This window comes from Vombatus ursinus, unplaced genomic scaffold (genome assembly GCF_900497805.2).
Source record: "Vombatus ursinus unplaced genomic scaffold, bare-nosed wombat genome assembly UNPS02009835.1, whole genome shotgun sequence".
Classification (NCBI taxonomy): domain Eukaryota; kingdom Metazoa; phylum Chordata; class Mammalia; order Diprotodontia; family Vombatidae; genus Vombatus; species Vombatus ursinus.
The window spans coordinates 6,323,202-6,340,298 of NW_020949613.1; the positions used below are offsets into that span (position 1 = coordinate 6,323,202).

General features: G+C 34.4%; 1 protein-coding gene across 3 annotated transcripts in view; it reads right to left on the reverse strand.

Annotated features, from left to right (window-relative positions):
• Positions 1-1,570: 1,570 nt before the first annotated feature.
• The window catches only part of RAB23 (RAB23, member RAS oncogene family), a 30,282-nt gene continuing 14,755 nt past the window's right edge, over positions 1,571-17,097 (reverse strand). For 2 of the 3 annotated variants that reach the window (XM_027852967.1, XM_027852968.1), the window contains 4 exons: positions 14,231-14,387; positions 11,882-11,964; positions 6,455-6,547; positions 1,571-5,692 (listed from right to left, as the gene is read on the reverse strand). In XM_027852967.1, coding sequence (XP_027708768.1) covers positions 5,553-5,692; positions 6,455-6,547; positions 11,882-11,964; positions 14,231-14,387 — 473 coding nt within the window. In that variant the 3' untranslated portion in view covers positions 1,571-5,552. The remainder of the gene's footprint in view (positions 5,693-6,454; positions 6,548-11,881; positions 11,965-14,230; positions 14,388-17,097) is intronic. The other variant, XM_027852969.1, reaches the window with a different exon arrangement.

A 17,097-nucleotide genomic window follows, 5' to 3' on the forward strand; every position in this document is an offset into this window, starting at 1 on the left:
AACTAATCTATTTACGTAATGCCATCCCAATTAAATTACTAAATAATTATCTTACTGAGTTAAAAAAAAGTAACAACAAAGTTTATTTGGAAAACAAAGGATCAGAAACCTCAAACACACCTGGGGAAGAAAGATGTAAAGGAAATAGAAATCAGTAGTATCATACCTTAAACCATATTATAAGGTGAGAGCATTGTTGAGACACTCTCTCAGAATGTGATTTGGGTTGGAATATTGCTGTGGTCAGGAAATTATGAGTTGGTTGAATTTGAAAAGCATGGAAAGATTTGGACTTATAAAGGAGGATGTTGTCCACCTTCAGAAAAACAGATGACGGGTGGAGATAAGCACAGCATAGACTTATATGTGTTTTGTGTATGAGTGTACATGAGTATAAACATATATATGTATATGATTATAAATTTCTATGTATATGTGCATATATAGGTATATATATATATGTGCTTAATTATAGCCTTCTTTGGGGGCGCAGAGGGGAAAAAATAAAGTAAGAAATGCATAGCAGAGAACAAAAGGAAACCTGCAAAGAAAAGTCAGACAACTTTGAATATAATCAGTAGTATTTACTATACAGGCTTTCTCAAAATGGAAATTTATTGTTTTATACTGAATCCTCTCCTGTGTACAAGGAGTATGTTCTGCTGTGTACAAGGCAATGGTTTTTTTTTCTTTTATTTTGTATTTAAGTTCAAAATTATATATATATATACATATATTATACATGTATATAGAATTAGGAAGAGCTAGATTCAAACCCTGTCTCCGATATTGGATGTGTTTTACTGAACAAGTCACATAACAGCTGAGTGCCCCATTCAACTATATTAAGACTAATGTGAAGACTAATGCCTGCTAATTTGCATTGATGGAGGAATTCTCAATCACAGATCCAGTCCTCTCGAAATACCAACTTAAAATTATCTACAAAATATCCTATCATTTACTTAGACCTAATTGTAAACTTATAGAACTTCTCTTTTCTGAAATATAATCAATTTAAGTTTAAAAACCCACACTTTTCTCAAGGGATTGGCAAAGGGTGTTAGAGGTAAACCAGATTTGGTGTTAGGAATAGGCTCAGAACTAGAGCTCAGTGTTATATGATTATATTTTTCCTTTTAGATATACCTATAGCTGTCACTTATCTACCTATTCTAAAGATATGAAATATTTTTAAAAAAAGGTCTAAGCCTAAAACTGGCCCAAAATTGTACAGAATACAATTTAAACTCAATAAAATTATTTCATAAGGCTGTCTATAAAGTCATTATTGTAGGATAGTAGCTTCAGCCTTTTCAAAGCATCATTCTCCTTAAAAAAAAAAAGATGAATATTGACAAATGAGGTGACTGAACTGCTGCAAATAAAACTATTTCAAACACGTAACATTAATTTTGTGTTAAATATTAACAGGTTAAGCACTTCACTGTATGGCAAGTGTGAATATTCTTGGGCTCTTTTAAACATTTTTCAATAGTATGTTACTCTTTTTAATGCTTTGGGGAAAAGTTCCATTTCAACCTTGATGAAATAATGGACTAACAAAAAGTCAGTTTTTAAATTAATTTATTTTTTTACTTCTTCAGATTTGTCATGAAATTATTTCATGTGATACATTTCAAATTAATTGAGGCCATAATCGTAATCCAACAGTTACATACAATGGTTTTCCCATTCAAATGCACCAGATCACATCCAAATAACAAAATTATTAAAGGGGCTCAATTTTCCTTTTAGTCCTGACACTACTAAATTTTAATGACCATTAATCAACATCCCACTACACATCTCTCAAGATGAAAAGGGATGGCCAAATTATTTCAGTCGTGGTGACTGGAGTTTAATGACATTTAAAAATTTTGTCGATGGAAAGTACTCAAATGGATGATAGACTTAAGTGTTTTGAAAATAAAAATCTAAATGTTGACATTTTGTTCTCCAGTGCAAATTGTATTCAGTTCAATCAATAATTAATAGTATTTGATCTACATGTTCATTAGACCATAATGCAGTGTTTCACAATTATTCTGAATGTTTTTAACCCAGCTAGTTCATTTTATTTTTGGAGAAAATGAATATTCTAATGTCATATCAATGGCAGCATTTTCAGCAAGTAAACAATAATTATTTCAGAGGTTCAGAAACTGTGAGGCCAACAATCAATGGTATTACTGTTATACACTGAAACGTTCACTTAAAGTAGTACAACACTTTTAAGTGGGAGAATTAACTCCTAAGGCCAATTTACTATTCTGAGATCTAAAAAGATCATGATTCTTAAAATTCAGAGGCACAATGGAGTACATTGAGAGAAATTTCTCTCTGAGCACTAAAATTGCCCAGCTTCTAAAAGAAAACCAAATTTTTCATCCCATAAATATGGAATACCACTCACCTTTTTGTTAGTGTAGTTTTTCCAAAATAAAAGTGTGCTATAAATTTGGAGTAGATAAAAAGTAGCCTGTTTGAATGAGGCTTCACTTAAATTATATTGTCCTATACATGCCATTCTATATGCTATTTAACCAGTAGACAGACTATTCCTGACAAGGAAAATGAGTACCTGAGGAACTCTCAAATATGGCAATTTTTCCTCAGCATGTCAGCATGCTAAGTATTATTAATTAATTTTAATTTAAAAATTAGTTTAGCAGCACAAATGTACAATAACCTGAAAAGGGCTGTTTTATTTATTATCTGTGCTTTAATTTGAAGTTTTAAAATAAAGTTAAAGAAAACAAAATATATGTTAAAGATTTTAAAGTTCAATCAATTTGGGAAATGTTTTCACAATCTGATTTAAGCAGTTTTTATCCTACTACAAAATTGAAGGCAAGATTACATTTTGAAGTAATGACTTAATAAGACAAAAGTACAGTAGTACAAATTAATATTCTTCTGCTTTTGTAAAAAGAAAAATAATACATAAAATCTTATTACAAAAAGACTATGGATAAATTGGAACCCTCATCAGCATGTGCATTTAATACATAGCAGAGGAAAAAAAACATATACTCAATTGCTGCTACCTGAAACAAATTCAGTATGTTTTTATATATGTGTGTGTATGTATATATGATGAATGATTTTCTTAAACTGAGATTATTTCCCACAAAAAAAATAAAAGACTGATCTAAAAAATTATATAAGGAAAGACAAAACACTGTAACAAATATGAAATGTTTAATGTTGGAGACTGAAGTTTTCTTAAATGCATGCCAGCAATGGGCTATATGTTATTGACAACTGCCATAACAAGAATTAAGTGTTTTATTACTATGTTAATAGATGTAACTCCAGATTATTCTAGTGTCTGTAGAGCAAATAACCAAGTGGCATAAGAGACTCTTGAAAAATTCCAAACTGTCAGTCTAGGATTTCACTGATTTTAGAGAAGAGGTGTCAAACTCTAAAAGAAAAGGATCTCTGCTGGCTGCATACTGATTTAGAAAACCACAAATTAACATTGTTTATGTTTTACTGTATTTTTATTTGTTAACTATCCCAATTACATTTTGATCTGATTGGGGGGGTAGGAGAGGAGGGAGCCCACCCTGGAATGTTGCAGGCAGAGTATGACACATTCACTTTAGGGAACTCAGTTAGCAAAGACACTCTTATCAAAGCAGGTCTGTCATTGTTCCGTAATCTATGATCTTAGAGAACTGCTTGGGGCATTGAGAGGTTAAATAATTTGCTGAGGGTCACAGAGTCAACTTGTGGCAGACACAGGACTTGAAGTGAGACCTTCTAGACTCCAAGGCTAGTCATCTATCCAACATACCATGTTGCCTTAAAATATCAAACATACCATATGAAAACCTGGGACAGTAAGTTCTCTTTAAAAAAAAAAATATTAAGTACAAGTAAATGTAAAATGACTTCAGGACACATTTATTTTTCAAGAAACCTTCTTTCCTAGTACCACTGTAGACTCCTATAACATTCGACTATGTTAAAAAGGTACTCAGAGAGAGTAAACAAGCCTGCTAACATTTATCATTAACTTATAATGACAAATATTAATAGGATACACACATTATCTAAGTAAATAGTCTCTACTCACAATTTTTATACTCTGGCACTTACTGTTTACAATATTAAAATATTTCTTAAAGGAAATTATTTTTGCATTTTCTGCCAATGGAGCTTTCCAGAAGAAAGATGCTATATAAATTTGAGATTTTATTATAGAAATTCTTAAGGGATAAGCTTAAAACACCTTACAAATTGCATAAATAAAGGGAAGCTCCTGAGACACTGGCCATTAAAAAACAATTTGGAAAAAAAAAAGACATGTTTTGTGGAATTAAAATTTTTTAAGCTGAGGCTTATTTTTAAATTATGCTCATAAATTAAAAGTTTTCAATTTGGAGCAGTTAAATATGCTAGACACGGCATATCACTTCACAGAATCTTATGGATAACTACAGATATGCATGAATCTTAATAGATACTCTGCCAACCTGTGATGGTATAAGTATGTCACTATTACAGATGACTATGTGAAATATTTAGTTATTATATATGTTTTTAAAAGCAATACTATTAGCCTGAAATAGGCTCAGTATTACTGAAATATATGTTCCTCCTTTTATACAACTTTTTTGACTGGAAAACTTTTTAAAAGACATCATTAATCAATAAAAAGTAAGATAGTTTGAAGCTTTCCCCTCAAGAAAAAATTTTTTTTGTTTTTTTTTTTTTGGCACAATGAATTTTTAAAATCCAAGTACAGGAAGAAGGGATTTCATTTTGCAGAGTATAGGCTTGGAATTTCTCACTTGAAATGAACAGTTTAAAGTGTGTGTGTGTAGCAGTAGTGGTAGTGTTTGATGCATGCTGGTCAGAAATTTAGTGTCCTTAAAGTGAAATACTGTACTTACATTCAGCTTAACTTTAGTGCCAGATATCTACATGCATACCTCTGACAACATTCACGTATTATACAGATATTGCACAAGTAAAGTTGCCAACACACTAATGCTATCTGGGCAAGATTTAAAATTTGCCCCTCAATATTATTTTAATCATAGTTGTTCAAGATCCAAATACTACTTTTCTCTAAAGGCTGACTGATCGATTCCATTAAAATAATGCTGCTTCATTTGGTCCACACTTAATATGAAGATCTGTACCAATGTTTACTATACATTGTTTGTGTTTTTAATATCCTTTGAAATTCAGCAAAACCTGTTTTTCATATTTTTAAAATGTTCCTTCAAAACAGGAAAAGCATCGTCTAATTGTGTGTGTGTGTGTGTGTGTGTGTGTGTATACATATGTATAAAAATTAAAATGAGTGCACAGGGTAGCAATGATTCCAATTTTGCCACCAGAGGTCTCCCTGTACACACTAAAGAACATTGCCACAGCAATATTTAAATTCACCATCTATCAGAGTAGGTGCAAAGTCCATTAGGAAACACATTAACATACCATTACAGTTGAGTGTACTCCTTCACTGTACAGCTTATTTCAATTTTTGTCAGTTCTTCCTTCCCTTTCCCACCCTGCTCCCCAAAATGGCTTTAGGGTATACTGCAGCTGCTAAAAGGGCTTCTGTTTTTCTTGGTTCTCTGTTTGTTAGGTCTAAGATTGATGACATCTCCACCATTAAGTGTGCTAGAATTCTGGCCAGAGTGACTTCCACCAGCTGTGTTAAAGACACCTATATAAATTGAGGGGAAAATGCACAGATTATTCTGGGTCAGCTAGGCAGCATACTAATCATTTGACTAAAAAAAGCTAAGACTATTATTATTAATAAATGTATTTTCAAAAATGCTAATTTTAATACCCTGAATTATCTATTCTATCCCAAAATTTTAGATGCTATTTTTGAAGGGCAGTTGATTACATTAAAGTATATTTGGAGTTTATAAAATGTTATTGATAGTTTTTGTTTTTAAATTTCAGTTGAACACACTATAGATCTAAAACTTGGTTTTAATATAAACTATTCCCACAGAAACTAAAAAGTGGATACAAAATTGCTTACATAATATGTACACAATAGGGAATTGAGGGGGACAGACTGAAAAAAAATTCAAGTGGCCTAATTTCTACTGTCTTAGATAAAATAACTTTAAAATGGGTTATCAGTAAAGTTCTTCCCCGCAAAAAGACAATTAGGATTATATGAAGGTTCTTGTAAAAAGCTAAGGTATCTCACTTACCTCTACTGTTCAGATTTCAAATGTTTAAGAAATTAGAAGAAATAAAATCTAGCTAATTGCTCAATATATATCTAAATCAGGGAATCTATGCCTTTATCTTACATTTAAACATAACTAAGTTTGTACTTTCCTATTTATATTTTACAAAGGGAAATTGAACATATTTTTAAAAAAGGTAAATGGTCAATTAAGTGATGAAATAACAGAATGGAAAATAAGATTATCAAACCTAATATTTCATGTTTAGCACTTACCAATTTTGTTACTACTTGTATGCATTAATTCTGGGTCCTCAGCTATTTGCTGTTTGAGTTTCTGAAGATATTTTTCTGCTAAATATTTAAAAACTAAAATGCAAAAAATGTATTCAGTCAATAAGATTGTGGGAATAAAATATTTCACATATACAATAATGATATTATAGTCAGCAGAGGCGTAGTTGTAGTAAAAGGGGCACACCAACTCACTTTTGGTGAAGCTATGAATAGGTCCAACCATTATGGGAAGCAATCTGGAATTATACAAAGGGCATAAAATGGCTACATAATTTAACCAAGTGGTTCCACTGTTAGGCATGTATTCTGTTGTCCAGCCGTGCCTGACACTTCATCACCCTATGGATCACACTGTTCATGGGATTTTCTTGGCAAAGATAGTGAAGTGGTCTGCCATCTCCTTCTCCAGCAGATTAAGGCAAACAGAGGTTAAGTGACTTGCCAGGGTCACATAGCTAGTAAGTGTCTGAGGCAGATTTGAACTCAAGTCTTCCTGACTCCAAGCCCAGCACTCTATCAACCAAGTCAGCTGTCCGAGTGAGAAACTGATTCAGTTTCCTCAACTGTAAAATGGGGATAATAATAGCGCCTACCTCTCAACATGGTTGTAAGAATTAAATTATATAACCGTAAAGCATTTAGCACAATGCCTGGCACATAGTAGTTGCTTCCTTCTTATCTCTGTTTCTTGATACATATGGTAAACAGTCAATGTAGTATAATGGGTAGAACTCTGGATTTGGAGTCAAGAAAATTTGGGTATTTTTAAATACTCTATTTGACACTGAGCAAGTTACTTCAATTCTGTGGGCCTCATATGTAAAATGAAAGGACTGGATTCGATAACTTTTGAGGTACCTTCCAGCTCTAAATATATGATTCTATGATAATTTACTAAACTAGGGCTCTGTCAATGAGAGCAAGCTTAATGTAAGTGAGTATCTCTGTACTCTGCCTGAGTCAAACAACTTCTGGAGATTTTAGAAGGGAGTCCAGAAGAGAATAACCATGGTCACCATCATGAAGTGAAGTATTCTGTTGTTATGCAATTATACCATATTATTAAGTAAGATTGGATAACAAATATTACTTTGAGGGTTATTAAATATTCCTTGATGTCCCTAAACATTTCCACTTCTTTAAAACCAAAAGATCCTAATTATGCCATATTTGTATGGAGTGATAGAATGTGGAGAGAAGAATCAAGGACAAGAGGGTAAGACATAGTGTCAAAAACTACAGAGAGTTCAAGAAGGATGAGAAAAGGTAGTTAGATTTGGCAATTAAAAGATCACTGCTAACTTTGGAAAGAGCTATTTCAGTTGAATGATGAGGTTATAAGCCAGACTATAGAGTTAAAAAGAGTGTGGGAAGAAAGGAAAAAGAGGTAGCTGTTGTAGATGGCCTGCTCAAGGAGTTTAGCCACAAAAGGGAGAAGATATATGAGATGATAGCTAGAGGAGATGGATGGATCAAGTGAAGGTTTTTGAGGATAGAGGTGGCATGGGCATATCTGTAGGCAGTAGAGATGCAGCCAATAAACAGGGAGAGTTTGAAGAAGAGTGAAAGTAGGGATGACAGAGAGGACAATCTGCTGGAGAAGATGGGCTGGAATAGGCTCACTTGTTCATGTAGAAGAGTGTGCCCTGACAAGGAGGAGGACCAACTTTTCATGTGGGATGAGCAAAAAGAAGAGAGATGTAGAAGGCATCTAGGTGATGTCAGATGAGGAGGAGGAAATAAGAGGGAGCTCTTGGAGAATGGTCTCAATTTTTCCCAAAAACAGGTAAAGTTCTGAGCTTAGGGGGAACTATGGTAGATTCGAAGAGAGATGAAAAGGTTTGGAAGATCTGCTGTGGTGAATGGAATAGTGAGTTAATTAGGGAGGTAAAAAAATGAGGAATCAGTTGAGGTTATGTAACATAAATATGTGGTGGACCTAGTCAGCAGGGTTTCATGATTTTCTCTAGCTTAATTCAGCAGCATGTATCTAGGGGCAAAGGAAGTGGATGGTGGGAGTAATCCAAGGCTGAGGCTTGGCAGGAGAAGATTGGTAATAAGGGAGCAAGGGACACAAGAGAAGAGGACAGTCTAGACAGTCAAGGGCTCAAAATGGGGAAAGGAGGAAAAGTACAGCTACTTAAGGGGTTATAACCTGGGAAAGAAAGGGGGGGTTGAACAAATGCAGGTAATAATACAGATGAAGAACAGAGTTTGGGATTTCAAGGTAAAGTGGAATGACAATAGACTGTGACCTGATAAGGCAATTTCAGATTTATAAACATGGACATGGTGATGTGTGAATGATGGCAAGATTAAAGGCATGACCACTTTTGTGTGGGGCTGAGACATGGGTGGAGAAGTAGATCATATGAAATGAGGAAGCTGAGGAACTGTGAGATTAGGGCAGGGTGGGGAACCTAGGGCCCTGAGGCCACATATGGCCCTCTAGATCCTCAAGTGCGGCCCTTTGACTGAGTCCAAGTTTTATAGAACAAATCCTTTTATTAAAGAGATTTGTTCTGTGAATTTTGGATTCAGTCAAAGGGCCGCACTTGAGGACCAGGTGGGCCATATGTGACTTCTAGGCTGCAGGTTCCCCACCTCTGGGTTAGAGTTTTCAAGGGAGAATCAAAATGTATGTTGAAGTCTCCCAGTATGAGGGCAAGAGCTGAAGAAGAGAGAAAGACCATGAGTCAGGTATTGAACTTTGAGGAAAGAGGAAAAGGGACCTGGAGGTCAGTAGACAACAACTACCAGGATTTTGTTTAGGTGATAGATACAGATTGAGTGAACCTTAAACAGAGGTTATTGAGTGATGGTAGTAGAGGGAACAGCTGCAAGTATAGCAATGGGGAGCTAGGATTAATCCATCTCTCCCATCTCAACTATAAAAGTGTAGATTGTGCTAGAAGGGGAGACTATGTAATCAGGAGGTGGCCAGGTGAGACTCAGAAGATAGAAGGAGTGGGAAAGGAAAAAATTTAAGGTGAAAGCAAGTTTGTTGCCTATAGAGGAGTCATCACAGAGAACATAGTAGAAGGGGAAGGTAGCTTTAGAGTGGAACATTGTGGGAGATGGGACAAAGGGAATGGGAATGAGGGATTAAGTGACTAGGTGAGGGAGGACAGGTTTTGAGCAATGACAAGCCAGGGGTATAGAATCACTGAGATGAGCAGGGTATGACCTGGGGTGGGCTGTGGGGGCAGAGTTTGATAATTACGGAGGAATGAGTTCAGGTTGGTTTTCTTTATCCAAAGAGATTTCAGGGAGAACTTCTCTCAGGAGCTTAGGCAGTTTAGCCAGTGGACAAGTGCTGGGAGCTGAAGGAGTACTACACACTTAAAGCCCTCCACAACCTAGCTCCAACCTGCTTTTCTAGGCTACTCACTATTCCGCTTTATGAACTTAATACAGTCCAGTCAAACTGATCTTTTTCCTATTCCTCACATAGTTCCCTTGCCTCCATGCTTTTAGAGGATTCCTCATCTTAGAATCTCTCAGTTCTTTGAAAGTGCAGTTCAAGTACCACCTTGTACCTGAGCCCTTTCCTCATCTCCACAGCTTTTAAAACCTATGCCCTCACCTCCACATTTTTGTAAATATTCATAACAGAAGCAGTCTGCCTTAGGAAGGAGTAGAGTCAACCTCTGAAGTTAGAAGATCTGGGTTCAAAATCCCATCTCTGGTTTTTTGTGTTTTTTTTGGGCGAGGCAATTGGGGTTAAGTGACTTGCCCAGAGTCACACAGCTAGTAAGGGTCAAGTCTGAGACTGGACAAAATCCCATCTCTGAGACATAATCAACAAGTCACTTAACCTCTTGGTGCCCCAGGCAACTCACTGACAGTACTAACTGCAGGGAAGATGCTGACATATATTAGCAGAGGGTTTTTTCTCATCAGAAATTCCTTACACTGATAAAACCACAGATTTGATTAAAAAAAAAACCCAACTATTTTGTATATATTTATATGCATTATAAGTTTTTCCCCAAATAGAATATAATCTCCTTGGGGGCAGGGGCTGTTTCATTTTTGGCTTTGCATCCCCACTGCCTAGCTTGTAGTAGAAGCTTAATAGATGCTTGTTGATTAAGCACTTAAATTGAACTTAACTATTTCTACCTCCAGGAAGCCTTCCTTAATTTACCCCTTGTTGACAATGACTTTCCAGCTTCAGTCCTCTTGTACCAATTTATTTTGTACCTTTCAAATGTATTCATCATTTTATATTATGTATTATAACTATAGATATAGCTACATCTATGGTTAATCCTCCTACTAGACTAAGCTCGCTGAACACAGGAGCCATGTCTTCTCTAAACTCTGTATCTCATTGTCTAATAGAGTCCTCTGTATATATACATCTTTTAATAAATGCTTATTGTATCATATTTTTAGTTGCACAACAAACCCCTGCCTGATGAGTTGAGGATATAAATATAATTTCAATCTAGACTACAAATCTTTTCTAACCTCCCCCCCCTCCACAATCTGCCATCAAACTGAATACCAGTTGGGATAGTTAACCTAGAGAAGTAAAGCCTTGGAGCTGAGGGGGTGTGGAATAGGACTTGCAGGGGTGGAGAGAATGTTTGTTAACTGTTTTGAAATATCTACAGCTAAGGTATACAAAACACCTGGCTAGAACTTCAAGTCTTTTTATAACTGCATTGGTTAGTGTAGAAACCGGCATATATTTAATCCTTTTCTTCAAGTATTTACACAACTGACATTCAGAATCTCAAAATGGATTCACTCACAAGCATTTGTTTTAATTATGTGAAAACTGTCCAGACTGAAGACTAACTCTAGCCCAGACAGCTATCAAAGTGAAGGACAAGTTCAGGAACACATAATGAATCCACTGTGCTAATTTTATTACTTTTCTTGAATGCCATTTACTTATAAGAAATTGATATGGCAATCAATGTGGGAATTTATTACTTTTTCCTGGAATTTAAAGCAATTTATCAATAATCTCTGGTACAAAAGTCTAAGAAAGGCACATTTTAGGAAGAAATATACGTTATATATACCGCAATATGTATTTATATTATTAATCCACCACTAACGAAAAGAACCAACATTTGCTTTCAAACGTTGTTTATGATGAATGCTGTATGCTAACTATAAAACTAAGGAGAAAATAATGTATACTTACCAATCAAATCTGGTTTGTTTTAAAATAAAACACAACAGATATATTACTGCTAAATTACACCAAAATAAAAAATATTTATTAGGTCAATACGATTATATGAGTAAAACATTTCATATTTAACAGTGATACTATAGTTCAGGCTGGAGAGGTTGTGGAAAGACAGGTACATTAATGAACAGTAACAAGAAGGATAAAACAGAACATTAACACTCTACAATGAATTTTTTTAAAAAGCAATTTACCTTCAGTTACATTTAGGTCCTCTTTCACTGAAGCTCTGTAGAATCTTAACTTTAATTTTTTTGCCAATGCCTCAGCTTCTTCACTGCACATAAATTCAAAAAATAAAACTTATAAAGACATTATTTTCTAATATGATAATTATTATTAAATTAATTTTTATTGTTGTTTAGTTGTGCCGACTTTTTGTGACCCCATTTTGGTGGTTTTCTTGGCAAAGATACTGGAGTGGTTTGTCATATCTTTCTCCAGCTCATTTTACAGATCAGGAAAACGAAGCAAACAGGGTTAAGTTACTTGCCCAGGGTCTCATAGCTAGTAAGAGTGTGAGGACAGATTTGAACTCAGGTCTTCCTGACTCTAGTGCTGATGTTCCATCTACTGCATCACCCAGATGTCCCACTAAATCTATACTACTTGCTGAATATAACCTGGGAAAAATGACCAGACCAAGATCTTATTTTACTCATTAGATTTTAGAAAAGTTTGAGTTTTGAGACCCAATTAAATGAAAGAAATTGAGTAACTACACTTTTACTGGGGGCGATCAGAATTTTTAGTAGTAACACCTTCACTCTTTGCTAGCCCTAAACAAAAGTTTATACATAACGTAACAATCTCCATTCCCAGTAGCAACAACAATTCTACAAAGCCTTCACTCTGTATGTCTGTAACCCTAAAGTCATTATAACTGGTATGTTCTCATTTCATTTCATGTGAGACTCTTATTTGCAACTCTTTCTAGTCTGAAAAAAGGCAACAAACTAAACTGAAACTTTCAGGCACAATTATTTCTTATACTCATTCTGGCCACAAAAGCATACTGCTTGGCAAAAGGCAAAGTCAGCATCTTCATTGCAATGTACACAAAGATACCAATGTGGACTTCCGATTTTTATTTTACTGGAAACTGTTTTAAAAAGAAAACAAAGCCAAGATTTTTCAAGGTTATCAATAACAATAAATAAGCTATATTCTGCAAATCTATTTAATAGTAGGATCAAGCTGACTGCCAAATTCCATTTGTGGATTTGAATTCCCTAGTTCTAAATTGCATAGAAGGATGTCTTATAAAAAATCCCTGATATTCAGATAGTGCTTTAAGGTTTGCCAAGTGCTTTACATATATTATTTTATTTGATCCTCAAAACCACTCTATGAGGTAAGTGCTAAAGGTATCACTATCTCTATAATCCAGCGAAGGAAACTGAGGCCAAGATGAAATTATTTGGTCACACATTTATAGCAGAATTTAATTTTTTCCATTAAACCATACTGCCTTTCATTTATTTACCAAACATCATAAACAGTAAGTGACTATTTTGAGAATTAAAAACATTTGAAATAATTTAATATTTCAACATCCAATAAAAGTATTACAGGATCTGTGGTATCTAAAATGTCTTCAACCACAGAATGCTGCATAATCATAGTGAAAAAGCTTGGCCCAGAAGAATTAAAAAAATACAATGTTTGCTTTCCTCTTTGCATAAGCGAGCACCATGGGTGTGAAACTGTAATACAGTTTCAGACTGGTGATGGGCTGATTAATTTTGCTGAACTCCTTCCCCACTCCTGCCCCTGTTATTTGTTACAGGGGATAGCTCACTGGGTGGAGGAGGGTCATATTCAGAAATTAAGGTGGTATAAAAATAAAAGATATCAATACATTTTTTAAAATGTCTTCAAACTAAGGATATTAACCATATTATCCTTGCCTATTGACGAACAGAATGCTTCGTAAATCTTAAAGTACTATATAAAAGCCTTCCTCCCAAAGCCTTCCTTTAGACTTTACTGAGGGCTCACAACCTTCCCGATAACTTCATTTTCCATCAACTGCTCAGCTTGGCTTTGACTCCACAGAACAACATGCCCCTGTGCTGTGTACCCCTGGTGGTGATCCCTCCCTGCTCCCTTTGGTATGTTATCTTCTCCATTGGACTGTAAGCTCCTTGAAGGCAAGGACTATCTTTTCTTATTCATATTCCCAGTACTTAATATAGTACCTGGTACATATTACGTGCTTAAAAAATATTTATTGAATTAAAACTGAATTGAATATAAATGTGAGCTATTACTATTTGAATTCCTATAAATAAAAAGGATTGAAAAAAAAGATTTAGCATCTGAATGCAAAAGGACCCCTTAAAATATACTTAATTCCCCTACCCCACCCCCATTTAAAATTCAGCACTCACATTTCTATGCAAACCATTCACAGAGTCCACATTGATTTCTGGTGTAATGTAGTCTTTAAAAGCAGCTTTCCTAAATTTTATAAGCCAAAGTAATACCAAATTTAATTAATGCTTGGCTTCTGTAAAATTAAGAGAGGGTAGCCATCTTACTTCTTTATACAAGAATCATCCAAGAGGTCAATCTTGTTCTGTACAAGCACGGTTGGGATATCACCAACTTCAGTTACTACTTTCTCTCTCCAACTGGAAATTGCTTCAAAAGATTCCCTGTCTATAGTAGAAAACACAAGTACACAAGCTTGGGCTCCTATAAATGCCAAAAACAGAAGTTGTTATTAAAATTAACAAAATAATCATGGAAAAGGAGATTTTATTTTACTTGTACTTAAGTTTGGTTATTTAAAATGTTTTAAGTGGGTTATAGTTTTACACTTTAGCTCAAAGTGTCGTTCTCTCCTACCTTCCCCATCTAACAAGTCTTGAATTCCATTTCAAGAATTGTATTATGGGAAAATATTCAAATGATCTAATTAGTCTAGATTTATTTGTTTACTTGTACCCACTTAACTCACTCTTCCTCCAAAAAAAGATAACAACCCAAAACTGGGCAATTCACCTTCAGGGAAAAGAGGGTTTTATAATTGAAGCTGATATTAGGATGGACAACTGCTGCTGTGCAAGAAGTTCCATTCCACTGGTGGAAGCAAAATATTGTTTCTAGGAATCACGACATTTTCTTAGAATTATCCCAAACTTCCCATTAATAGCCAAAACTTTAATCTGACTACTTAATAAGCTACAAGAAGAGGGGCCTCATTTCTCAAACACATAAAGAACTGAGTCAAATTTATAAAAATGAGAACCATTCCCTAACTGATAAATGATCAAATGATGAGTTTTCAGATGAAGTAATCAAAGCTATCTATAGCCATATGAAAAAATACTCTCACTATTGATTGGAGACGTGCTAATTAAAACAATTCTGAAATACTACCTCATACCTATCAGATTGGCTAATAGGATAGAAAAGGTAAATGACAAATGCTGGAGGGGAGGTGGGAAAAATGAGATTTTAATGCACTGTTGGTGGAGTTGTGAACTGATTCAACCATTCTTTAGAGAAATTTAGAACTATGGCCAAAGGGCTATAAAATCATGCATACCCTTTGATGTAGCAATACCATTACTAGATCTGTATCCCAAAAGAAATAAAAAACAAAAAGGAAAAGGACTTATATGTACCAAACTATTTATAGCAGCTCTTTTCTGGGGGTGAAGAATTAGAAGTTGAGGGGAAGCCCATCAACTGGGGAATGGCTGAACAAGGATGGTGATTATGATGGAATGCTATTGTACTATAAGAAATGATGAACAGGATGCTCTCAGAAAAAACCTGGAATGACTTGCAAGGGCTGATAGAAAGTAAAATGTACTGTGTACAAAATAAAAGCAATACTATAAGATGATTAGCTGTGAATGACTTAGCTATTCTCAGCAATACAACGATCCAAGACAATTTTGAAGGACTCATGATGAAAAGTGCTATCCATCCCAGAGAAATAACTGATGGTGTCTGAATATAGACTGAAACATACTTTTTTTTAACTTTATTTTTCTTGAGTTTTTTTTTGTCTGTATGTTCTCTCACAACATGACTATTATGGATTTGCATGACTACACATGTATAACCTGTATTGAATTGCTTGCCTTCTCAATCGGTAGGGAGCTTGCGGGGAGGGAGGGAGAGAATTTTAGAAAAAGGAATATTAAAATTTTTTTTTACATGTAACTGGGGAAAAATAAAATACTAATAAAAAATGAATTTTTCTTCAAAAAGTTGGTTTAGTCACTGAAAGGCTAAGCGCTCCAGGTTACATAGCTAGTCTATGTCAGAGGCAGGACTTTGCTAAGTTAAAAGCAATATATAAATGCTAGCTACTATTATTAACTATACACAGTTTAAATTATTACACAGCATTAAAAACCCTTCAAAAAACACATTAAACACTGGAATATCACTATAATACAATTACATGGAATTAAGAATAACAAATTACATGGAATTTAAGAATAACAAAAGATTCATCTTATACCCCAGTAAAGTGATTTGATTTCCAAAAGTATCAGAAAAATATTTAGTTGTAATGTTTATCTAGAAATAAGTATAAGGGGAAAACTGTTGATTCAGGAGTAAGATCTAGCCTCTGTTCCAATTTTGTTGAGTCCAAAAAATTATGTACTTATACATTTTTTTCTTTTCTCCACACTACTTATATGAAGTTTAATTATGGTAGCTGTTAATGTATAAACACAGCTTTGCCTTGACAGTAAGGAACTGGCTTGCTGAATTTAAATTCATGATTAACCTTAAAATGAATTATGAATGTCTACTGAAAATAACTAGCTGTACACTACTGCGTAAGTCACTTAACCTCCACCTTCTTTTTCTCATCAGCAAAATGAAGAAGTTTGGCTTTCATAATTACTAAGGTCCCTTACAGCTTTAAGGTTCTATCATCTACCTAAAACAATTAATTTGCTGTAACTTGGAAAAGTATAAGATGATAGAGAATAATGTACAATACTTTGTGAAAAGAAAATCATAGCAGACCAATAGTTTCTTTCTAGAATAAAGTAAAAATGAAAACAAGAGATGTGATGCTCTAAAATGATTTTTATACAATCTTTTTTCCCTTCCATATGAACTGAGAAAATGGTAAATTTGATATCAACATTTTTATAAAAAACTATTTTCTTCATCAATGATAGATTATTTTTCTTAACAACTGTTACTTGTTTTATTGATGTCTTTTGTTTTTATATCACATTCACTTCTGAGAATAGATTATTCCTGAAAAGGCTGACTTCCACAAATGATATTCTATACCAGACCACAAAGTACAAATGGAAAAGGGATTTCCTAAAGATGGTGGAGCATCCTTGCAGATGTTCCTGTTTATAGATGATATTGTATTGACTACATCAAGTTCCAGAACATTATAAAGACTCCTAAATAA